We start from the raw sequence: 24,479 nt of genomic DNA, 5'->3' as shown, positions 1-24,479 counted from the left end.
AAACACATCCAGAATCCTCATTGAAACTGTGAGCCATTTCTTCTTCTTTCCACCTAATTTCCAGTTTAAGACCACACTGATGTTAAACCATATCTGCTCTCATTTCTGTGCTCTTGATTCTGCTTTTTTCTTTTCTATGTGGGGCTCGGTGTACAGATCATAAAACATCCATCTTGTTCAAACTTCTGATTATACCATTCTGTAACTTTACTTACCATCTTTTGTTGCCTTTAGGTTTTAAATGATTTGAGCAGGAAATATATCATTTGTTTGTTTTGTTTTTATCTACACAAAAGCTCCTAATATATAGTGTTTTCTATTGATGTGCAGCTGGAAGCATGTTATTAAACAGTGCACAAGTACCTTAACTCAAGACTGTACCTTCCTTGACTAAAAGGCATTACATGTTAATGATTTTCACGTCTTGTGCTGATCCTAATAAAGATAAAATAGAATGAAGCATTTTATGCTATATATATATCAAAAGAGAGAAGCGCTGAGAGAGTGGGAGGGAGGGTGATGAGAGGTGGATGAGCCAGATTAAACAAAAAGAAAGCACGTTTTGTATTTATTTATTATTTTGATATTGTCCACAATTATGCACTGGCACATGCTTGTTTTTTTTAAATAATTTGTGTTATATGTTCCTTAAAGTAGGAGGATATAGGTGGTGAATGACTAACAGAGTTGTTTTTTTTTACCTATTTTAGTATATAAAGTATTTGTGCCTATTTCTGTATATAAAATGTTAATTATGTAAAGTGATCCTAAAATGTCACTGTGTGGTTTTCAAAATTGCCATTATTTTATGTAAATCATTTCAGGCTTTAAGGAAGTCGGTGATCATTCAAAAGATACAGAGAGCTATGAGTATGACTTGATAGGAGTAACTGTTCACACAGGAACAGCAGATGGTGGGCACTATTATAGCTTCATCAGAGATATAGTGAATCCACATGCTTATAAAAACAATAAATGGTGAGTTAAAAATATTTTATGATAGTTTTCCTCTTCAGATATATTTTCTAAAACATTTTCCATAAAAATTTTTAAAAACTAAGAAAAAAATTTTAAATGGAGATGACCTTCAAAAGAGTATTCAAAAGATAATATGAATCAGTTTTTCATCACGAATCAGTTGAATACGCTCCCCAGAAAAATGAACACATACAGTGTTTTGCCTACAAGTTTAGGAGATTCATAGACAGCGTTGCATTTCCTAAATCTTTTTGTTTATTCAATCAAGAGCTGTTTACTGAATGTCTTTTCTGGGGTGGCCACAAAATCCATATATAAGCGAGGTGGATGTTACCGGCATAGTCCTACTCCTTCGCACTCCTTATCCTTCTTAGAACCTTTTTTTAAGTTAATGGTTGGAAGTCATGAAATCAGTTCCTAATAGTTGTTCTTTGATCTTCATATGTTTTTAGGAAGAGTCTCATGCACAGGCACTACATGCATTGTTCTAAGTGTTAGGGAAATTACTTTGACTAAAATGTGCATTGCTAAATTGATCTGCAGTTAATAGAATGGTTTCATTCACATTCTCACTCCTTCAATCACATGTGATGATATCATTTGCTTTTTTTCTTTTAAAATATCATTTGAATGTTTCTCCAAAATGAATCTTTTTTTAACCAGAAATTTTGAAATGATATCTTTATCTTCAGAAGTTCTCCCATCTCTTAATCTTTCTAGTATATGTTATATTTAAGCAACATTTTTATTCCTTGTTTTATGAACTCTTGTTAATTCTAGATTATGAATGGACCTGTCACATTTTAAGGTGGTTATGATTATGTTGTAAAATTATATTCCCATTTGCTGGTGGATTCAAGTTGTTATAACAAGAACATGGGTAGAATTTATCTCATGTAATAATTATTTTATCAATATTTGAAATATATCAGTATATAACCCAAGTATTTTAAAAATAGCAGACATCATATAGAGGTTCAGTATTTACATGTTTAAGCTTTACTATGTTCTCTGATTCAGGTACCTTTTTAATGATGCTGAGGTGAAACCTTTTGATTCTGCCCAACTTGCCTCTGAATGTTTTGGTGGAGAAATGACGGTAAGTTTTATTCAGAAATTTATCAGTGATTTGTGATTGTCTTAGTGTTTTGCAATGTTCATAAAATCCATAGCAGTCACTTAACTTTAATATAGCTATGATCTAATGTAAAAAATATTCAGCTGTTATTTATTGGAAGTTTAGAATGTTCAGCGTATACTACTAGATACTGGGAAATATTAAAAAGTACTGTTTCTTCTTTCAGCAAGGAGTCTAATTATGAAAATATTGTGAAAATAGGACTTAAAAATACAAATGAAAAGTTGAATAATAGTACTGGAATTAAGTTATACTACTGCAGGGTGTTTTGATTGAATGAGTGATTGGGTTGATGAGTGTTCTGAGATTAGAGCAAAAAGTAACCACTCTTTACTAGCTTAGTCTAAAAATACTTAGAAAAAGAAGTTGGCTTGAACTAAGCTTTAAAAAATTCCTCCTTTAAAGCAGTTTTAACAGGAGCTTTTGTAACGTAGCAACTACCTGATTATTATTACTTATAAGATAGAGAAAGAACATCTTGTTTGTTACAAAATTGGCCATAAGATTTAAGGGGAGATGATTGTAGTATTACAGTAATTTCACTTCTTCATCAGCAATTTATCCTAGTACCAGTTTTGTCAAAACTCCGTATTTCAGAATGTCCTATTGGTCCTCACGTCAAGTATTATAATAGTCATTTCTGTTTCCATACATAAGCCCAGATAATTATTTTTTACATTAATAGCCATGTTTATTGTCAAATGTTTGCATTCTTAATTCAGCCTTTTGGTTTTCTTGCCTACTATAGTGAATGAAAAAGGGAAATTAGGCCAGTTGTTAACAATTTGGAAATGCTTAGAAAAGGAAATAACTAATTATTTGCTATTCAAACCATCATTAAATGCATCTCTAGATGTTATTTCTAGGATATTTCCTTTAACAACAAAAAGAACCAAAAGACAGAAAAGAAATAAGTAAACTTTACCAAGCTCTTTTCGTCAAAGGCCGTAAAAACTACCTTTTCTAAGATTTTTCAGAATTACAGATCCATTTTATTTCCTTATGCTTTTACATACTGTATGATAAAGTACCTTGAAAAAAAATTTTGCATCATTGTTTTTGAAAAAAAGTTGTTTTGCATCATTGTTTTTGAACACTGTTGCCAAAATTCTGCCTCTGTCTTCTATTCTTATAACTGTATCATTCATAATGCTGCCTGTCTCCTTCCCTTAGCTTTTGTTTTTGTTTTTTAATCTTTTCTATCATAATACCTGGAGTTATCCAGAATTACCTGTTGTAATTTTGACCATCCCACTCATTAAGATATTGAAAAGTCTCACCGCGTAACTATTTTCACATTCCACATGTCCAGTTACCCCTATGTCATCCTTTCTACAGCCTCCGTTCGTCCTATGTTTATTTTTACTTTTCTTATTCAAATATCAGATCTCTACAGGTTATCATGCCTTTTTAGCCTCTTTTCTTGTTCTTTTTCCCATCATTGTTTACTCTTACTTTTCCATCATTTCTTTTGTGATGGTCTATAGTTAGCTGTTGCCCTCTTTGATACTTCTTCACTTGTGACCCTTCAGTTGTGTTACTTAATGTTCATTCTGACAAATCCATTTCATCTGTAAAACGTTAGTTATAAAAATAAAAAGTCTTATTTATAGCTCTAAGGTTCAAATTTTGTTCATTTTTTGGTTGATTGATGGAGACAGATAGAAGTACATATATACCTAGGCCTTTATTCTCCTTGGAAATATTGTGAGATCTTGAAATAAGTTATAGCTTTATGTCTGAGATATTTCAGTAATCTGCTTTTCTTATTTATAATGTTTCTAGGAAAGTACAGTTTTAAATTTAGTTTTTATTTCCACTTATTATTCATATTTACAGAATCTAAGCCCAGACCAACTATTTTCTGCAAGCTACCTTATTTGTTTTCTTTTGTTACAGTAAAATTTTTTCAATCTTAATTTTGTAGTGTTACATTCTCACTGGAAAAAAAATTGTACAAAAAAAAGAATGCTGTTATAATACATTGCCTAACTTTGTGAAGTACATAAGATTTTATGATTGTAATACTATTTGAAAACTATTCACAAAGATACTAGAATGTGTAAAAATAATAATCTATGAAATAGTTTTAAAATATAGCTGTGAGTACCTATTTTTCAAGAAGGAAAACTTTTTTTTTTAAACAGACCAAGACCTATGATTCTGTTACAGATAAATTTATGGATTTCTCTTTTGAAAAGGTAACCATTTCTTTCATATATAATAATTTTATATTGTTTTTCTTCTCTACATTGTCAGCTTTTATAGTTACAGCTTATCAAAATAAAAATATACTTTTTCTAAATTTTTGCCTCTTAAAGACACACAGTGCGTATATGCTGTTTTACAAACGCATGGAACCAGAGGAAGAAAATGGCAGAGACTACAAATTTGATGTTTCATCAGAGTTGCTAGAGGTACAAATTAATTTGACTTCTGCACCAATTTAAAAGTTTGCGAAGTGTTTTTTCAAGGGGTAATATTATAAGATCAGTCTTTTACAAAGTTAGAATCTATAATCCAGAGTAGGCCTTCAGACTATTTACAAATAGTCCTGATGATAATGAAATAATATAGGGGAAGGAAAATGAATGAGATTAAAGAGAATGGAAAATCATTATCAGAAAAAGTGAAGTTAAATAAGAAAGGTGAAAATGTTGAATCAGGGCGAATAAATATACAAGTAACTTCACTGTTCTTGGTAATCTGCTTCTTGCATTGGGTGATGGGTTTTCAAGTGTTTGTTCTGTTATGCTTCATGATATAGACACGTACAAATGTATAGTATATTTGAAATATATTTAAAAATTCACTTATGGTAATGACGCTTTCTTTGTTCTAGTGTAGTAAGAAGTGTAATGTTACTTTGTCTTAAGATTTTAAAAAATTATTCATAACTGGATGTGTTGTGACAATGTTATAAATTCAGTTAATGGAAACATCAAAAGCAAATCTTCTCCAGAGATGGAAGCCTGAAAGAAATGTATTCTTCCATTTAAACAGTTTAACTTTACTGAGTTTTTCTTTTTGTACTACTAAGTGGGCTTTGTTTGATGTCAGACTTACTATACAGATGTTCCTGATGAAAAGCCAAGAACTATATTTTCCTTCAACTCTTTTAACTGGAATTTATCTGTACAATTAGATGCTACTGAATATAGATGTCTTCATTAGATTTAAATCTGTTAAGCTTACCTATTTATGCAAAAATTTATTTCAAGCACTGTCATAATAGCAATTAAACAGACGTAAATCACCCCTGTATATAAGGTTTCATCTCCCATAATATTCAGAAAAAGCTAGATCTTGCTCTTTATGAGGACCCTGCAATTTAATGACAGCTAGGCCACTTGTGCAATGAATGAATTTTAAATAAAACTTTACAATGTTGTATACTGTTCATTTATATTTACATTAGTGATTCTTGGACTTTTGGCCTCAATTTTCATTTACATTCTTGAAAATTATTAGAGACCATAGAGAACTTTTTTTTTTTATCTTTTTCTAAAAAAAAAATGCCATTGTGATAACTGATGCAACACAAAATTTCCCATCTTAACCACTTTTACATGTTACAGTTTGGTGATATTAATTCTATCTATAATATTGTATTATTATTATCACCATCCATTACAAAAATCAAAGAGCTTTTTTTAAACGTCAGTTATATTTGTCAATATTCATTTAAGAGAAATAACAATTAACCTATTACATGCTAACAATAGATAACATGTTTTATGAAAAAGAATTAAGTGAGAAAAGTGGCCCTGTTCTACAGTTTTGCAAATCTGTAATGTCTGGTTTAATTGAAGACAGCCAGGTTCTCATAGCACCTTCTACACTTGTCTATTTAGGTATCACTCATCGTGTATCCTCTAGAAAACACTCTTGTACACTTATGAAAGAATGAGAGTCCAAAAGATAATACCTTGGTATTGCTAAAAAAATAGTTTTGACCTTGAAGTCTACCTAAAAAGGTCACAAGGAATCCTATAGCCCATGGAATCATACTGATTCACATTTTAACAAATGGAAATCCCAGATCTTTGCTTTACTGAAACAAAGAAAAACTAAACTGAACTATATCATAGTATTCATTTTTTCCTGTAATTGTGTACAGTTTATTAATTTAAAATATTTAGCCACATATACATTTTATTAAAAATTTTTGAAATGCACGGTAAGTTAACATCATCAATTTTAGGAGGAATAGGAATCTGTTCCCATATATATGCAGTTAAAACATAGCTAATAGCAGACTTTCCCAAAAGATAATACAAATTGTAGAACTATAAAATAGATTAAATACGTAAACTAATTACAATTTGTAATGAGTAGCATGAATAAAACAAGTAGAGTTCTCAAGGTATTATTGGTAGGGATTTGGGGGAAGGTAGTCAGGAAATGCTTCACTGGGGAGATTAACTTTAAACTGAGATTTGAAAGTTAGGGAGGGGTTAATCATGTGAAGAATGTCCAGATAAACCATCATGCCTATGCAAAAAAAAAAAAAAGAAAGAAAGAAAGAAACCATCATGTGCATATCTTCTGAGGAAGGATAGGGCTTGTTGGCATCATTTAGGAGCTGGAAGATGATCTGTATAGCTGTAATGTAAGTGGAATTTAAAGTGACCAAGGTTAGACTATATATAGAAAATAACTAGGCGAATTCTGGACAACATAGTGTGATAAATTCACACTTAGACACACTCAGTTGACTGTAAACACTTTGTATTAGTAGATAAAATGTAAAAAGAGATAATCACAAAATATTATGAACATTTCAGTATGACAAATGGAACAAAGCTAAAAACACCAAATGTGATGTTTTTACATCACAGAACCACAGAACCAGACTTTAGGTCCAGAGGCAGATAGAGGTGGCTGAGAGTTCAGATCTTGAGGACCAAAGGAAACAAAAATTATGATGCACAGTTTAGAGTCAGGCTCGTGAATGGAAGCAAGAAGCTTGGAAGTGAGCTGTCTTGCCACGAGATGGCTCTGAGTGGGATAGAAAGAATGTTGTCAAACTCTGCTTTGGGCTACAGCTTAAGATCTGGCTCTGGACTGGTGGGCTGGAGAGATCTTAAAGTAGGGGTAACCTTTATTGTCTAATGTTAAGAAAGATAGTAATGTCAATAATCAGAACATAAGTTGATTCTAGTTGAAAATAATTTTATGGACCAATCTAACAAAATTTACGTTATGCTTAAAGTTTTCAGAGAGAAAAAGGAACAGAAAAACTGAATTCAACAGGCCGATTTTGTAAGCATAATGTCAGAAATAGTCATTTTACATGAGTTTGTAGTAAACAAAGAAATAGCCTTCATTTAGGCTTATTAGCTTCAATTAATTTTTTTATTTTGCCATTTTTTATACATAAACTTCTTTTATAACCATTTATCAAAATGCAGCATGACTTATAGTTTTATTTATTTATTTGCTCTTCTTCGGACAGATGGAATTTCAGAGTTCTTACTTTCAAAATCTTGATAAATACATTTAAAAAAACACTATTGCTTGAGCTTCTCAGGTAAGCTGCAGTGACAGCAGAGTTGGTGTAAATAACTCCATGTACCTAGAAGCAAATCAACATGAATTTTAAGAGCATAGTTTTTTTCTTTTGTCTAAGAGCAAGCCTTTTTTCTAATTAAAAAAAATTGATACAGTGTAATAAAATATCTGCTTTCTGATATCTGATGTTACATTTTTTTCTTCAGTGGATTTGGCACGATAACATGCAGTTTCTTCAAGACAAGAACATTTTCGAACATACATATTTTGGGTAAGCTTGGTAGATTCGGTGATGGATTTTTTTGCTACACATCTTTTTTTTAATTATTCCTCAAGAGTTATAAGTTACTTTTTTTTTAATTCTAGGTTTATGTGGCAGTTGTGTAGTTGTATTCCCAGTACATTACCAGATCCTAAAGCTGTATCCCTAATGACGGCAAAGGTAATATATAGATCTTCGATAATTTTGTCGAAATTGACTACTGAAAAATTTTTGCTTAAATTTATCTTTTTTTACAGTTAAGCACTTCCTTTGTCCTAGAGACATTTATTCATTCCAAAGAAAAGGTATGTGTTTTGTTTTGTGGATTTTTGCATCATATCGTTTATCAGATATATTTTGATTTTTATCTTTAGCTCAAAGGTACTTATGTCTTGGTTGACTTCTTTTCCTTTTTTAGCCTACAATGCTTCAGTGGATTGAACTGTTGACCAAACAATTTAATAATAGTCAAGCTGCTTGTGAGGTGAGATAAGTAATTCAACAAATAATGTATACCTTAAGATTCACTTTTTTGTTTGGGTTTTCTTTTATTCTTAACTGATATGTCCTAACAAGATTATTGTCTCTGTTAAAAACTATAGGAAAACCAATGTAAGTTTTTCCTAAAATTACTTGATAACTGGGAAAGTTGTACTTTATGTATCAAATTTATATAGTTATTTAGATAATTATCAAGTTATTTTAAAATCCTTGGATTATTTTTTCCTACTTTGGGAGGAAAAGTACAAACAATTTAACAGATTGTTCTGGACATCTCTTAACTGTTTTTGAATGTGTTCAGAAAATATTTTTTTTAACTTTTTTATTAATTAAAAAAATTAACAAAACATTAAGATATAATTCCATTCTACGTATACAATCAGTAATTCTTAATATCATCACATAGTTGCATATTCATCATTTCTTAGAACATTTGCATTGATTTAGAAAAAGAAATAAAAAGACAGCAGAAAAAGAAATAAAATGATAACAGAGAAAAAAAAAGATTATACATACCATACCCCCTACCCCTCGCTTTCATTTACCACTAGCATTTTGAACTAAATTTATTTTAACATTTGTTCCCACTATTATTTATTTTTATTCCATATGATCTACTCCTCTGTTGATATAGTAGCTAAAATGAGCATCAGACACAAGGTTTTCACATTCACAGAGTCTCATTGTGAAAGCTATATCATTGTTCAGTCCTCATCAAGAAACATGGCTACTGCAACAGAGCTCCACATTTTCAGGCAGTTCCCTCCAGCCTCTCCACTACATCTTGAACAACAAGGTGATATCTACTTAATGCATAAGAATAACCTCCAGGATAACCTCTCAACTCTGTTTGGAATCTCTCAGCCATTGACACTTTGTCTCATTTCACTCTTCCCCCTTTGGTTGAGAAGAAAGTTATCTCAATCCCTTGATGTTAATTCTCAGCTTATTCTAGGGTTTTTCTCAGTCCCTTGATGCTGAGTCTCAGCTCATTCCGGGATCTCTGTCCCACGTTGCCAGGAAGGTCCACACCCCTGGGAGTCATGTCCCACGCAGAGAGGGGGAGGGTGGTGAGACTTCTTGTCATGTTGGCTGGAGAGAGAGGCCACATCTGAGCAACAAAAGAGGCTCTCTTGGGGGTGACTCTTTGGCCTAAATTTTAAGTAGACTTGACCTATCCTTTGTGGGGTTAAGTTTCATATGAACAAACCCCAAGACTGGGGGCTCAGCCTATAGCTTTGGTTTTCCACACTACTTGTGAGAATATCAAGAATTCAACTTGGGGAAGTTGAATTTCTCCCCACTCTCACCATTCCCCGAAGGGGGCTTGCAAATACTTTTCCAGTCACTGATCACATCACTCTGGGATTCATCGGGGCATCACTCTGGACAAACCAACAAAATCTCATGTGCTACCTGAGATTCCAAGTACTTATGACATTCAATCAAACTATCTACATGAGTTATATTAGGAAATGCTCTAGTCAAAATCTAAATTTTGTAACAAATAAACATTTTTTGCTTTAGTCTCACACATAAGGAGACATTTTAAAGTATTATTATCTATTTTCAGTACCCTGCAATAATGACATTCCTTTGTTCTTCCTCATGCAAAAACATTTTTAAAATTTGTACATTGTACATTTCACAATTATTATACACTCTAGGCATTCCTAGATTATACCATCTCGATCTTTACCATCTATCTTTCTTTCTGATTTCATGTATGTCCCCATCCCTCCTCCCTCTATCATTCTCACATGCAGCTTCATTCAGTGTTTTAACATAATTACATTACAGTTAGGTAGTATTGTGCTGTCCATTTCTGAGTTTTTATATTCAGTCCTGTTGCACAATCTGTATCCCTTCAGCTCCAATTACCCAATATCTCATCCTATTTCTATCTCCTGATGGTCTCTGTTACCAAGGAAATATTCCAAGTTTATTCACTAATGTCAGTTCATATCAGTGAGACCATACAGTATTTGTCCTTTTGTTTCTGGCTAATCACACTCAGCATAATGTCCATTCATGTTGTTACATACTTCATAACTTTATTCTGTCTTACAGCTGCATAATATTCCATTTTATGTAAATGTCAGATTGTTTAGTCAGCTGTCTGTTGATGGACATTTTGGCTGTTTCCATTCTTGGTAATTGTTAATAATGCTGCTATAAACATTGGTGTGTAAATGTCCATTTGTGTCCTTGGCCTTGTGTCCTTTGAGTAGAGACAGCATATAGATGGGTCCTGTCTTTTAATCTATTCTGCCAGACTATGTCTTTTGATTGGAGAGTTTAATCCATTAACATTCAGTGTTATTACTGCATGGGTAGTACTTTCTTCTGCTATTTTGCCTTCTGGATTTTATATGTCATACCTAATTTTCCTTCTTTTTACCTTTATTCATAGTCTTCCTTTCTACACTCTTCTCCACACCTCTCTCTTCTGTCTTCATATCTGTCTCCAGAAAATATTTTAAAGCACATACCCCAGTAGATCATCTTATGTACAGTTTGGTCTTCTCCCACTTTAAGAGACATGTGTTGCTAAGGATAGTCTATTCATAATAGGCAATTATGATTTAACCATATTGCTGTTTTAATATCCCCATTTTTTATTAATTCTCCAAATAGTTGAGAAAACTCTAACAATGGAAGTTTCACAATTTTCAGAGGTGGAAGAAAGCTGCATAGTATGTAATAGATGAAAGTAGTTGAAAATTTTTTTCTTATTTGGAAAGGTATTTAATTATACCTTGGTGCAATGGAATAGGAGTAGCTGATCATCATACATTCCTCCAAGAACTGTATTAACATTTTGAAGCATGCACAAAAGTTGAAAGGTATAATGAACTCTTACCTACCCATGGCACTTAGCTCCAATAAATAATAAATCGGTCATTCTTGTTATATCTATTCCAATCCCCCATGCTTTTTTCAGCTGAAATATTTTAAAGTGAACCCAAATACTGTTCTATCATTCATCCATAAATAATATGTCTCTCTAACAGATCAGGACTTTAAAGAAAAACATCCACAAATCTGTGCAGTCCCAGTAAAATTAGAGGTGACTTGTTAATGCCATCGAAATACCTAGTCTTGTGTTCTAATTTCTCCAATTGTGAAAAAAAATTTTGTTTTGTTTGAATTAGTGTTCAAAAAGGGGCTACATTTTGCATTTCTCTCTTTTAAATCTCTTTTCGTCTGTTATAATTTCTTTAATTTTTTTCTCCATGCCATTGTGTCTTTTTTTTTTTTTCTATAGAATTTTCCATATGCTGAATTTGACTAATTGCATCCTTATCAGGTTAACATGTTCCTCTGTCCTCCCAAGTTTTTTTTTTTTTTTAAACTGAACTGGTTGTTAGATCTAAATGGTATGATTAGGTTCCAATTTGTTTTTGTTTTTGTTTTGTTTTGTTTTTAACCCATCAGTTCTTCTAGGAGCTCCTATCACTTTTTGTTTTTTATTTTTTATTATAAAGTATAACATTATACAAAGAAAGAAAAATAACAGTAATTTTTATAGCACACATAAGTAGTTACAGGACAGATCCCAGAGTTTGTCATGGACTACTATTCCACCATTTCATATTTTTCCTTCTAGCTGCTCCTAAACACTGGCGGCTAGATGAAATATTAATATAGTGATTCAGCAGTCATACTGGTTTGCCAAATCCTATTCTCTCTGTTACGGCTCTGCCTTCTCCCCTGATTCCTCTCCCAGTCTATAGGGATCTCTAGGAAACACCCATTTCGACTTTTTCATGTTGAGAAGAGGTGTCAATACTAAAGAATAGAGGAATGTAATTAATTGATAATCTTGGAGAGGTTGGTCCCTCTGGGTTTCAGAATTTATTTGACCTAGGAATGCTCTGGGAATTACAGATTCCAGGAAAGCAAATTTAGTGCATATAACCTTTATAGAGTCTTATTCTTGTGAAGCTTATATATGTAGTGGAGAAGCTTAGGCTACCTGTAGGTACGCCTAAGAATTTCTTCTGGAGGACCTCTTTTGTTGCTCAGATGTGGCCTCACTCTCTCTAACCCCAACTCTTCAAGTGACATAATTTCCCTCCCCACTATATGGAACATAACATCCAGGGGTGAAAGTCTCTCTGGTGGCACAGGAGATGACTCCCAGGGATGAGTCCAGCCTTGGCACCTTGGGATCAACAATTCCATCCTGACCAAAAGGGGTAAAAGAAGTGTAGATAATAAAGTATCAGTGGCAGAGAGAGTTCAGATAGAGTCTAGAGGCTACTGTTACACAAGCTTCAGTTCGATATTGCTGTCTATCATAACTTCTTGCCAAAACCCAATCAAAACCATTCCAGCCAATCCTAAAGAACACCTAGGGCAATCTATAAGATTCTCAAAAGGTTCCATGCACTAGGGTAACTTTCCAGAAACCTACAACCTCCAGATAGGTCCCTGGACCAGATAAATCCTGAAACCTAGAGGGCCCAGCCTCTCCAGAGCATCATCAGCCAGGTCCATCTCCTTACCCCATATTATTGACAGCCCCTTCCAACATGAAAAAGTTAGAATAGGCATAGCCCAAACACCCCTAAAGAGTAGGATAGAAAAATCAAAGGTGGTGATGGAGTTATACAGAGAAGGTAGGGTTTAACAAATGAATATGGTTGCTGAATCATTAAATTGATCTTTTAGTCTCCAGTATCTTAGAGCAGCTAGAAGTAAAAACCTAAAATTGGAAAATTGTAACCCATACCAAACTCTGAAATCTGTTCTATAACTAATTGTTGTGTTGTGCTTTGAAATTTATTGCTTTTTATGTATGTAAGTTATTTTTCACATGAAGAAAGAAAAAATTGATTGTGATGATTACAAAGTATTCCTTCTAGCCTCCTATGTTCTGGAGCATTTAGAAGGAAAAATCTGAGATGATGGTATGGTAGCCCGTGACAAACTCTGGGATCTGTCTGGGAACTACTTGTTGAAGAGTACTTTGAGAACTATTGCTTTTTTCTTTCTTTGCTTTGTATACAATTAAAAAAGTAAAAAAAATTTTAAAAAGGATGTGTATTGAGGGAAAAACAATAGAAAAAGAAAAACCTAGGGAGATTGAGTCTGCCTGCCTGCACTTAGCACATCCATCCAGCAGATGGCACTCCCAAGGTGCCTCCTCCCCTCAGGCCCTGCCTGCAGAGACCAGTTTGAGAGATGCATGCATTGCACCGGGGTAGCCGCTCTGGCCACATAGGTGAGATACCCGGTCCTGGTGCTGGGGACAGGGGAAGCCGATCCACGCCTGGGATGGGAGAAGCAACCAACCCACAACACTGTACCCAATTGGTGGCTGATTGCGGTACCCAGCTGGGTGGCTGCTTCCAGCCCCCAAGGACATGGTTCTTTGTGGCAGAGAGCTGATTTCCAGGGTCCCCAATGGGCGCTGCCAGCTTTGTATCTGTTTGGAAGGCCTCCCCACTCAGCAGCTGGGACAGGCTGGAGCAGAGGGAGGTCAGTTCCCTCTGATCCCCACCTCCCTGCACACTACCGCCCACCCCTCTCCTCCCCAGAACACTCAGAAAATCCTCCTCAATCATTCATCCTCAACCACCACCACCCCCACACCACAGTACCAGTCATTCTTTCCCTGTCCCCTATATTGTCCATGGAGTAGGGGTGACTTCCACCTGCCCACTCTACCATCTTCCCGTAAGTCCCCAGTTCATTTTTAAACAAAGAATGACTTGTAATTAAATCATAAATTATTATTAGAAACAAAACATTCCACAGTGTGACGCTTAATGAAGACTAAGAGGAAAATGGTATTTGGTTTTACTACAAGAAGAAGTGCAGGTTGTACACTGTCATAAATAGCATCCATAGAGTTGTGAAATGAGGTGACACCTTGATTATGATTCTAGACATTTTAAACTTGTACTATAGTAATTGAAGAAGCACTATTGGTAACAACTTAAAATATTTGAAACATCAACTAGAAGGAAAAATATTACGTGATTTTTATCCCCTTTATCAAGTATTGGTTGAATGTTAAAATCAGACTATTTTCTCAACAGTGGTTTTTAGACCGCATGGCTGATGATGATTGGTGGCCAATGCAGATATTAATAAAGTGCCCTAATCAAATTGTGAGACAGGTAAGGACAAATGTATTTAAAAAAAACTTATTTGAAAAAGAAGTGGCTTCTGTGTTAATTTTTCTAAATTTGTCTGTGAATGTGTCTTAACTGATCACTGAAAGTAATCAGAAAAGATCTGCCTACTGTCATACAGATTGTGCTGTTGTTTTCACCGGCCTCTTTCAGCACACCAACTGTCACTCTAATCAAAGGATTAAAAGAAGCATGTTTCCTGATTATATGAAGTTGTGATATAACAGCCTATTTTCTCAGATCCTACTCCACTGCTTTACTAGTTACATGGAATTTTCTCCAGACTCTTAAATATTCTAATCATAGTAGGGTATATTAATGGCCCTGAGAGTTAGAAGACAAAGTTGTAACTCATTTCTGGGACAGGATTTCAACTGGCACGTGAATAATTTGTTTTCCTTAAATTATTTGAAAATTAGATAATAAAAATTTAATTAACTTTATATTCATTTATGACACAAAACTAAAAACTTAATTGTACCACTTTTCAATAGTCATTCTACCATAAAATTCACCCTTATAAGGAGTAAAATTGATTGGTTTTATGTTTATTTTACAACTGTCACCACTTTTTTTCTTTTTTTGCTTTTGAATGGTACACTTTATTTTTTGGTACCACTATCTAATTTTAGAACATTTTCATCTCACCCCCCCATCCCCAAACACACACACAAGACACCCCATACCCATTAGTTGGCACACCCATTTTCTTCTCTACTCCCTAACCCCTGGCAACCACAAGTCGACTTTCTATCTCTGTGGATTTGCCTATTCGGGACATTTCATTTTCATATAGTATGTGGTCTTTTGTGACTAGCTTCTTTCATTTAATATAATTTATTCAAAGTTTATCCATGTTGAAGCATAAACAAGCACTTCATTTCTTTTTATTGCTGAATACTTTTAATTGCTTAGTATGAATATACCACATTTTGTTTTTTTCATTCTTCAGTTGAACAACATTGAGATATTTCCACTTTTTGGCTATTATGAATAATACTACTATAAATATTCATGTGCCATTTGTTATGTGGATGAAATGTTTTCCTTTCTTTTTGGTATATACCTAGGAGTACATTTACTGGATCATATGGTTACTATATATTTCTCAGAACTACACTTTGAGAAGCTACCAAACTGTCTTGGTAGTGTAATGGCTGTTTTATATTCCACAAGCAATGTATGAGGAATTCACTTTCTCTATACCCTTATCAACGCTTGTTATTGTCTGGCTTTTTTATTGTGGCCGTCCTGATGAGTGTGAAGTAGTATCTCACTGTGGTTTTGGTTTGTATTTCCCTAATAGCTAACAATGTTAGGCATTTTTTCATGTGTTTATTGTTCATTCATATATCTTCTTTGGATAATTACCTGACCATTTTTAATCCGTGTTTCTTTTGGGTAAACTTACCATATTTCCCTCTCCTAGACATTCACCCTCTGATAAACAGCTGTCCTGCCCAACTCCATTCTTCTGATAGGGATGAAGAAATACCTTCTTTTCTCTGTAACTCCTAGTTAACAAAGTTTTGTGAAGTTTTGTTTTGGTAATCTCTGTTACTGAAACTATAGTTTGTTGTTGTTACCTTCCCCTGTTATAAAACTGCCTGTGGTTTTCAAGTTAGCTTTGCCTCACATCATCAGTCTGAAGCCCTAAGAAAACTCTAGAATGTTAAAAGATAATCTGCGAGCAGAATATAAATAGTTGGCAAGGAATTTTGAATCATGTTAATTTCTCACTGCCTTTATTACTTTATGTCATATAAAAAACAAAATGTTTTATTTTATAACAATAAAAATATATTGTTATATTTTTCCCTTTATAGATGTTTCAGCGTTTGTGTATCCATGTAATTCAGAGACTTAGGCCTGTACATGCTCACCTCTATCTACAGCCAGGAATTGAAGATGGGTAAGAAGTACCTTTTAAACATTTTACTTTTCAGCTTTTTTCTTTTTTCTTTTTTCTTTTGCACATGGGCAGGTAGGGGAATCGAACCCAGGTCTCCAGCACGGCAGAGGAGAACTCTGCCTGCTAAGGCACCGTGGCCTGTATACTTTTAAGCTTTTTTATAATCTACCTACAAGGTATTTTTAAATACCAACTCTGAAATATTTAAGTTCTTCTGTATATCTGTAATAATAGAATTCAGGAGGGAAAGACTTTTTTTTTTACTTGATTTTTCATTAAGTCCATCTTCAAAATCCTCTACACATAACTTCATGACTTAATCTTTTTGTTTGACTTGATTTAGCCAGTCAGAATAATTGGAATCCAACATAGTACTAATTTATTGAAATGGGTACTCATTACAGACTTAAAAGAGATAAGTTCATGTTTCAAAAATAATTTACTTCCCATCTGATATCTATCCTCAGACATCATCATATTAAGATTATGTTAAATTGTGTTTTAAGGTCGGATGATATGGATGCTTCAGTAGAAGATATTGGTGGCCGTTCATGTGTCACTCGATTTGTGAGAACTCTATTATTAATTATGGAACATGGTGTAAAACCTCACAGTAAACATCTTACAGAGTATTTTGCCTTTCTTTACGAATTTGCCAAAATGGGTGAAGAAGAGGTGAGACTGTATCTTGTTTACTTCTTGTATTATGTTCTTATATTCCATATTTAGACCTCAATTATTTTTATTTTATTTTTTTTAACCAGTATTTTTATTTTTAGAGCCAGTTTTTGCTTTCATTGCAAGCCATATCTACAATGGTACATTTTTACATGGGAACTAAAGGACCTGAAAATGTAAGTACAGTCACATAAGGGATTTGAAGGGCATGTTTTTAGTAGTTTATGTCATTAGATATTCGCATCACTTCCAACCCTAAAATTAGGTAATGTTAAGGGTCTAAGATGGTTAATGTTTTCAGTGTAATTTTAATGGCGATAAGAAAGATAGGACCTTGGAACAGAGCAGATAAGTTAGGTAAAACGGCTGTCTACTTTGGCATCCTAGCAACAGCAGATTGTTTTGCTGAACATTTTTGGTAATCATATATTTTAAGTCCTTTGTTATTAAGTTTGAGAACCTGCCAGAACTTAAGTAGCTGGTCTTAAGTATCTTCCAAGGGACTTGATTATTTAAAATAAAAGAATTTATTAAAGGATTTATCACTTTTAAGCAAGGTTAAACAGTTACAATATTGAGAATCATTGTCCTTTACCATCCTACCGTTAAGTCTAAAATTGTCCTGAATATGGTTTAAACTGTGTTTTAAGTTAGGCTTAGGGCTTTCAGTGGTTGTTTTTCATGACATATGTTCCTATCACTGTCAACCTGCATAGATATATAAAAAATCAGATTATTTGCTCTCAAGATAAAAGTTAAAGCCAATACCGTGTTGAAATTGAATTTTGTTCCACTCTAGACACAAGTTGAAGTGTTATCAGAGGAGGAAGGGGAAGAAGAGGAGGAGGAAGAAGATATCCTCTCTCTGGCAGAAGAAAAATACAGGCCAGCTGCCCTTGAAAAGATGATAGCTTTAGTTGCTCTTTTGGTTGAACAGTCTCGCTCAGAAAGGTGAAATGTTCCAACATTCAAAATGCTTAAAGCATGTTTGATTTTGTTCCTGTTACATAATTGTTCTGCTGCTATTAATTCAATATTTTTTATTATGTAATTCTTTTTCCATAATAACACCACTTTCATCACCTTGTGGCATAAGTATTTCAATCCTTTGTACCAAACTGTTTTGCCTCTGATTCATGTTAGAAGTTGAAGAAACAACAGTAAAATATCTAGCAAAATTATATGTGCATTTATCCTTTAATCCTACCATCCCATGTCTAGGAATCTATCTCAAAAAAACACTGGTAAAAATACAGAAAAATGCAAGTCCAAATCTATTCATTGAAGCAGTATTTGTAATAGCAAAAGACTACACAGACAGCCCAAATGCCCATCAAAAAGGAACTGGTTGAATAAACAGGACATCTGCTCAATAGAATACTCTGCAGCCAGGAAAAAAAGAATATATCTGTACTGCAGTGGAGAGATTGTTAGAATATATTAAGTGAAAAAAGCAAGGTGGAAAAAGTGTACATAGTATGTTCCTGTTTAAGAAAAACCAGCTATGAACATGTGTGTGTGTGAAGTTGTTTAGTTTTTCAGTGTTCGTTTGTCTTTTCAAACAGAAGACTAATAAATCTTCTGGGGATTGATTTAAACTTCTGGGGGAGGAGGAAAATAGGGTAGAAGAGGTATGAATGGAAGCTTGACTTCTTTGAATATGATATATTGTTTTATTTTGTAAATTTAACTTTGAACTCATATGTCTTATATAATTATAAATTAATGAATAAAAAACAGTACCTAAAAATCAAAGTAGAATGAAATAAATGAACCTAATTATATATTCAACTGTTGGCATTGCCATCAAAGAGGCATTATTTGAAGTGACTTTAAAATATGTTTTTTTAATTATAAATTCCTAGTGGTATATGCACGAAGAACAAAAAGGACTTTTATCCTAAGAGGTTTTTGTAATTATATTGGTAGTACTATAACTGAATTATTCCAAAGCTATATATTATATGTACATTATAGCATAAGCAAATAGGTTGTTTTTTATGTCATTAGAAACCAAGGTTCTGGCATAAAACAGTACACAAATATGAAATTTTAGTTTTTTTTAATGTAATATCTTTAAAAGTAAATTTGAATTGGAACTATCAGTATAAGTATTAATTATTATTTACAACTATAGTTATGACTATCAGAGAAAATTCATGATGTGTTTTGTCTTAAACAAAAAATACCTACCTCTGTTTGGGGGGAAGGCCTAGAGACCCTGTCCAACCCCAAATCAGTAAGTTCCCTTGGTCTCTTCATTATGATCCCTGGACATCACCATTCCTTGGAAAAATGGCCAATTCTATGTCTGCAGCAAGAAATGAATAAAGGAAAACTGGAGTATTTTCTTATTCTGAAAAGCACGGAAGTTATCAAAGCCTACTAGGTCATGTTAAAAGGAGTCAGTAGCCAACTGAAGAAGGTTTCTACTGGTCACAGTTTGGACAATTTGAGCATCAGTAATAGTAATAATAATTGCAGTGGACTGAAACACATCAAGGATATTTAAATCCATGAGTTCATAATGATACCTAAAAACAAAATTAAAAATAATAATAAACTCATTAGCAACTTTTGCAGGACACTGGGGAACCAAATCATTATTTTGGATAAAGAGACAGTATGAAGTATTTATACTAACTATAAGAATTCCATCTCATGACAACTAAATGGTGGATGAAGGGAAGTTCTTCACATTAATATGAGCTAATAAAGTAAGGAATGCTGGAATCAGTATCACTTTATTTTAACCTCAAATGAAATACTGAATCTAGGCAATGATCATCAATGGCTGATACATTACAAAAGAGAAACCATCCTCTGTTGTTTGCCTCCTAATGAAAGCACACACCACCACCTATAAATTATTCTTGATTAAAAAGTCAAACCTAGATCTGATCAAGTCTGTAGCTCTAACTTCCAATTTATCAGAAATGCACGTAAACAGGAACAGGTTAAAATAGTACCATGAAGATGCAATCAGCAAAATATAAAATGTGAGAAACTATATAGAACAAACAACCTTTTTTGTTCAACAGATAAATTGCAAAATAAAAAAAGTGGGAGAGGACACTAATAGTTCACAAACAGATTTAAGAGACATAACCAATTGCAGCATGTATAGACCTTACTTGGATCCTGACTCAAATTAACTATAAGAAATTTTTAAGAAACTAGGGGAAATTTATACACTGAGTAGATACTGTATGGTAGTAAGATATTGTTGATTTATTTTAGGTGTGATAATGGTACTGGGTTTATGTTTTGAAAAGTTTTTGTTAGAGATATATATGAGGTACTTCTGGGTGAAATGATAACCTCTGAAATTTATTTCAGAATAGTCCTGGAGGAATTTATTGAGTGGGTGGAGGGGGTACAAATGAAACAAGATTGGCCATGAATTGGTAAATTTGTAACTGAATAATGAGATACTTTCAACTGTTTTCTCTCTTTTTATATGTGTCTGAAATTTTCTATAATAAAAGTTTTTTAAAAAAGTCTTTTTTAACTGGGAGGTTTGAAACCTTTCTAGTATTTCTTAAAGTTTATTTGGCTTTGAAGATTCTCATGTCACAAAAAGTTCCAAGTGAAATTAAACCCATCCTAGTATTACACAATATACTAAAATATTGAGTCAATTAAATGAAAATAAAGGAAATTCGGGATTCTATATTTCAATCCTAGAATTTTAAAAATTCTATAGAAGATATTTAGCAGAAAGTCTAGCTAAGCAGGAAGTTAAAAACTCATTTAATGATGGTGGACCCTACAGTTATAATTGAGTTGGTAGTTGGTACATGTCATGAAGCAAACAGCTATAAAGTAGAAAAGAGGGAAGAAAAACTTATTTCAGCTGATGTTTTCTTTCAGGCATTTGACATTATCACAAACTGACATGGCAGCATTAACAGGAGGAAAGGTAATATCTTTTCTATATTACACAATTTGATCTTCACAAAAATAGTAATGTAACAGTTCTTATATGAGCAACCTTTGCTTTTAACAGGGATTTCCTTTCTTGTTTCAACATATTCGTGATGGCATCAATATAAGACAAACTTGTAATCTGATTTTCAGTCTCTGTCGATACAATAATCGACTCGCAGAACACGTAAGTGCTGAGAAACTGTCTTACCCTTATTTGATGATTTTAAAAGGAAAATTCTAAAAAAAAACTCTTTTTATTATAGATTGTGTCTATGCTTTTCACTTCAATAGCAAAGTTGACTCCTGAGGTAAGTAGATATTTGTTAATTTAAATGTATAACTTGAATAAAATTGAATAAACTGAATTAATTCTTCATGGCTTATCACTAATATATTCCAAATGAATTCTAAATATACATATAAGTTGAATTTATCAGAGAGCCACCTAGATGCTTAAGCTTTAAAGCCATTTGGTTTGAAACATTTATCATAATTGTGCTCAAGAATAAAAGAGTAACCAGAGCTCTGCATAGGTGGAGAAAATGTATGGCAAACAAAATATAATATTGTCCAAAATGTTTTTTTTTTAATGTTACTATGCTAATTTAACATGTCAAATATTAATTTAAATTACTCCTCAGAGAACAGAGGTCACTATAGGAAACTTCTAATCTTACATTTTTTAATAGGACATTCAATAACAGCAAAAAGGTTTTTTCCCCCAATAAATACAGTTGGCCTCCAGAAAAAGATGTGTTTTCTTTTACATGTGGCTCCTACACAGTTTATTCGGTATGCTGTAGCTGATCTTGTACATTTTGATATTGTGGATTCATATGCAGCTGAGCACTGCTAACTTAGCACAAAAGATTTAAATATGATGTGTAAAAGAGTATATATGTTTTTTCCGCATGAAAGAAATAGATCAAATTGATAGAAATACACAGTCATGTATGTTTCTTACAGGCAGCCAATCCTTTCTTTAAATTGTTAACTATGCTGATGGAGTTTGCTGGTGGGCCGCCAGGAATGCCTCCCTTTGCTTCTTATATTCTGCAGAGGATATGGGAGGTAAGTTTTGCAGCAGATGTTTTCAATATTCATTTTTGTGAGGATTTTATTTTTATAATATAGTCATGACCATTTTAAGTACCAGAGTCTTCATTCTTGGGTACCCCAAAATGGTTTCAGTAAGTCACAGGTCCAGGGTAGAAGGAGCTTTGACTACAGGTTAATGGGGAAAAAAAGAGTTCTTGGCTAGTCTCCCAAATGTTGTAAAGACTTTTTCGTGGAGTTATAAACAAGCTTCAACCAATTTGAAGTTTGGAACCCTGGAAATAATGAATAGATCTAGTATTCTCAGCAGTTGACAGAAATGGTTGAGATGCACTGACTACTACTCTTCTTCCAGAGTTATTCCTAAGGTCAGAAAATTTCTGCTTATTGAGTATTGGAAAAGCCCACCCTCTAAATTGTTAACTTCTTCCAAAAAGGGCCAAATATAAATATTTTAGACTTCTGTGGTCCTTATGGTCTCTTATTGCAACTAATCAACTCTGTCATTTTAGCACAAAAGCAGCCACAGGCAATATGTAAAGAATAGACGTGACTGTGTTTAACAAAAACGGTGGCCACAAAATTTGCCCCATAGACCATAGTTTGCTGACCCGTCTTCTAGATTCCTGATTTTTTCCCATGGAAAAAATGGAAACAACAGTGCAGTGAGCCACTTTTCATTCTCACTTATAAATATTAAGTTGGGCATGGAATATAAAGAGTAAAGATGAGAAGTTTTAGCAAATTAAAACTACATTTAAACAAATTTATAAACTTAAGACTTAGGAGTCATGCTTCTCATATTTGTCTTATGTTAGAGTCATTGATTACTTTAAATTTATTTTGTAAATTAATGACGAATTCTCCTGAACATTACCTGTTGATAAAAGTAAGTAGCCTTAAAAATGAGGTAAAAGGCATGGTTGAAAATCTTTTGCTCTCTGTTTCTTAGAAATCTTATATTAGGTTTAAATATGTAAAGGCATATACCAAAATTAAAATTTAAAAGTAACTGCTCATATATATTGACCTTATATTCTATTCTTCTTATTTTATTTGTAGGTGATTGAATACAATCCTTCTCAGTGTCTGGATTGGTTGGCAGTACAGACACCCCGAAATAAACTGGCACACAGCTGGGTTCTACAAAATATGGAAAACTGGGTTGAGCGGTTTCTTTTGGCTCACAATTATCCTAGAGTCAGGACTTGTAAGTCAAAAATTCAAAATTTAACAGAACATTTGTTGTTGTTATTGTTCCAAGGGTTTTTTTTTTTTTAAGGTAACCACAACATTCCCATTATTATATAACACAAAGATGCTTGAGATAGTTTTCTTCAAGGGCAGAGTATGTGGGAACAAATGACAGTGTTTTTGTTTTTTTAAGGATAGGTTATTTCTTAGGTGACACTACTACCACTACCAATTTTGTTTTATCTTTTTGCTTAATAGAGTGGTAAGGTATGATCAGCTTTAGTGAAGAGAGTGAAAAGGCAGGAGATCTTCTCTTAAAGGTAGCTCATGAGAAGACTAAGAATAAAGTAGTTATAAAGACAAATTTAAAAAATGAGAGAAAATATTCACAAAATTATGGTAGGTAAGTAAAAAAAAAAACCTTTATCATAATCAAGCTGATAAAAAGTTAAAGATCTTGGAAGACACCTAACAAAAAGCTATTTCACAGAGAAGAATATGTTTACTTCTTAAAATCAAATCAAGTTAATTTTAAAAATTTCCTTAATGAATGAATTTACTCATTAAAAATGTATTTCTTAATTTTGTCTGCTGAGAAGGCATAGAAACAGTGACATCCCAGTAGCAGTGAGCACATCTAGCTCCCAGATTTTGGTTTCTATACACCATTCTCACAATCAAAGCAATCACAGTTCTTTGGACAAATGGCTGATTCTTGGGTTTGGGCATGAACATGCAAGATGAGCCTCTTGTAGTGCCAGAAAGTAAGAGAGTACTCAAAGAAGAGCAAACAATAATTGGAGTGGTGTCAAAGGGTTATAGAGTTAATCTGAAATAATTCCCAGTGGCCAAAGCTGGAAAATTTGAGCAATAAAATTAAGTATCATTGAATTATAAGCCAAAGTAAATAATAAATATCTGTGAGTCTATATTGATATAAATAAATAAATATGGGAGAAGAGACAAATTTCACATACAGAAGAATTCTGAATAATTTATGTAGATACCTACTCCTGCACCACCACCCATGAAGGTGGAATTTAACTCCCCAACACTTAGGGGAACTTGGTGACTTCTTTCTAAAGCCAGGGAGGGAGGGAGCGTAAGAAGTTTACAGTGGAAAAACTGATAAACATTTCTTTAGCCATGTGATTAAGGAGATGAACATCA

At 33.3% G+C, this 24,479-nt stretch overlaps 1 protein-coding gene across 7 annotated transcripts in view; it reads left to right on the top strand.

Annotated features, from left to right (window-relative positions):
- Window positions 1-24,479, top strand: part of USP34 (ubiquitin specific peptidase 34) — a 318,270-nt gene that overhangs the window by 266,815 nt on the left and 26,976 nt on the right. For all 7 annotated transcript variants that reach the window (XM_077134328.1, XM_077134324.1, XM_077134325.1 and 4 more), the window contains 18 exons: window positions 825-978; window positions 1,999-2,077; window positions 4,264-4,317; window positions 4,438-4,533; window positions 7,837-7,901; window positions 7,997-8,072; window positions 8,150-8,197; window positions 8,311-8,376; window positions 14,444-14,524; window positions 16,366-16,451; window positions 16,958-17,126; window positions 17,231-17,305; window positions 17,929-18,080; window positions 21,003-21,051; window positions 21,139-21,243; window positions 21,323-21,367; window positions 22,026-22,130; window positions 23,178-23,325. In XM_077134328.1, the coding sequence (XP_076990443.1) occupies window positions 825-978; window positions 1,999-2,077; window positions 4,264-4,317; window positions 4,438-4,533; window positions 7,837-7,901; window positions 7,997-8,072; window positions 8,150-8,197; window positions 8,311-8,376; window positions 14,444-14,524; window positions 16,366-16,451; window positions 16,958-17,126; window positions 17,231-17,305; window positions 17,929-18,080; window positions 21,003-21,051; window positions 21,139-21,243; window positions 21,323-21,367; window positions 22,026-22,130; window positions 23,178-23,325 (1,653 nt within the window). The remainder of the gene's footprint in view (window positions 1-824; window positions 979-1,998; window positions 2,078-4,263; window positions 4,318-4,437; window positions 4,534-7,836; window positions 7,902-7,996; window positions 8,073-8,149; window positions 8,198-8,310; window positions 8,377-14,443; window positions 14,525-16,365; window positions 16,452-16,957; window positions 17,127-17,230; window positions 17,306-17,928; window positions 18,081-21,002; window positions 21,052-21,138; window positions 21,244-21,322; window positions 21,368-22,025; window positions 22,131-23,177; window positions 23,326-24,479) is intronic.

Source organism: Tamandua tetradactyla, chromosome 17 (assembly GCF_023851605.1).
Source record: "Tamandua tetradactyla isolate mTamTet1 chromosome 17, mTamTet1.pri, whole genome shotgun sequence".
Lineage (NCBI taxonomy): Eukaryota > Metazoa > Chordata > Mammalia > Pilosa > Myrmecophagidae > Tamandua > Tamandua tetradactyla.
Note: the sequence above shows the minus strand (reverse complement) of the source record. Positions and strands in the feature narration are given on the sequence as shown.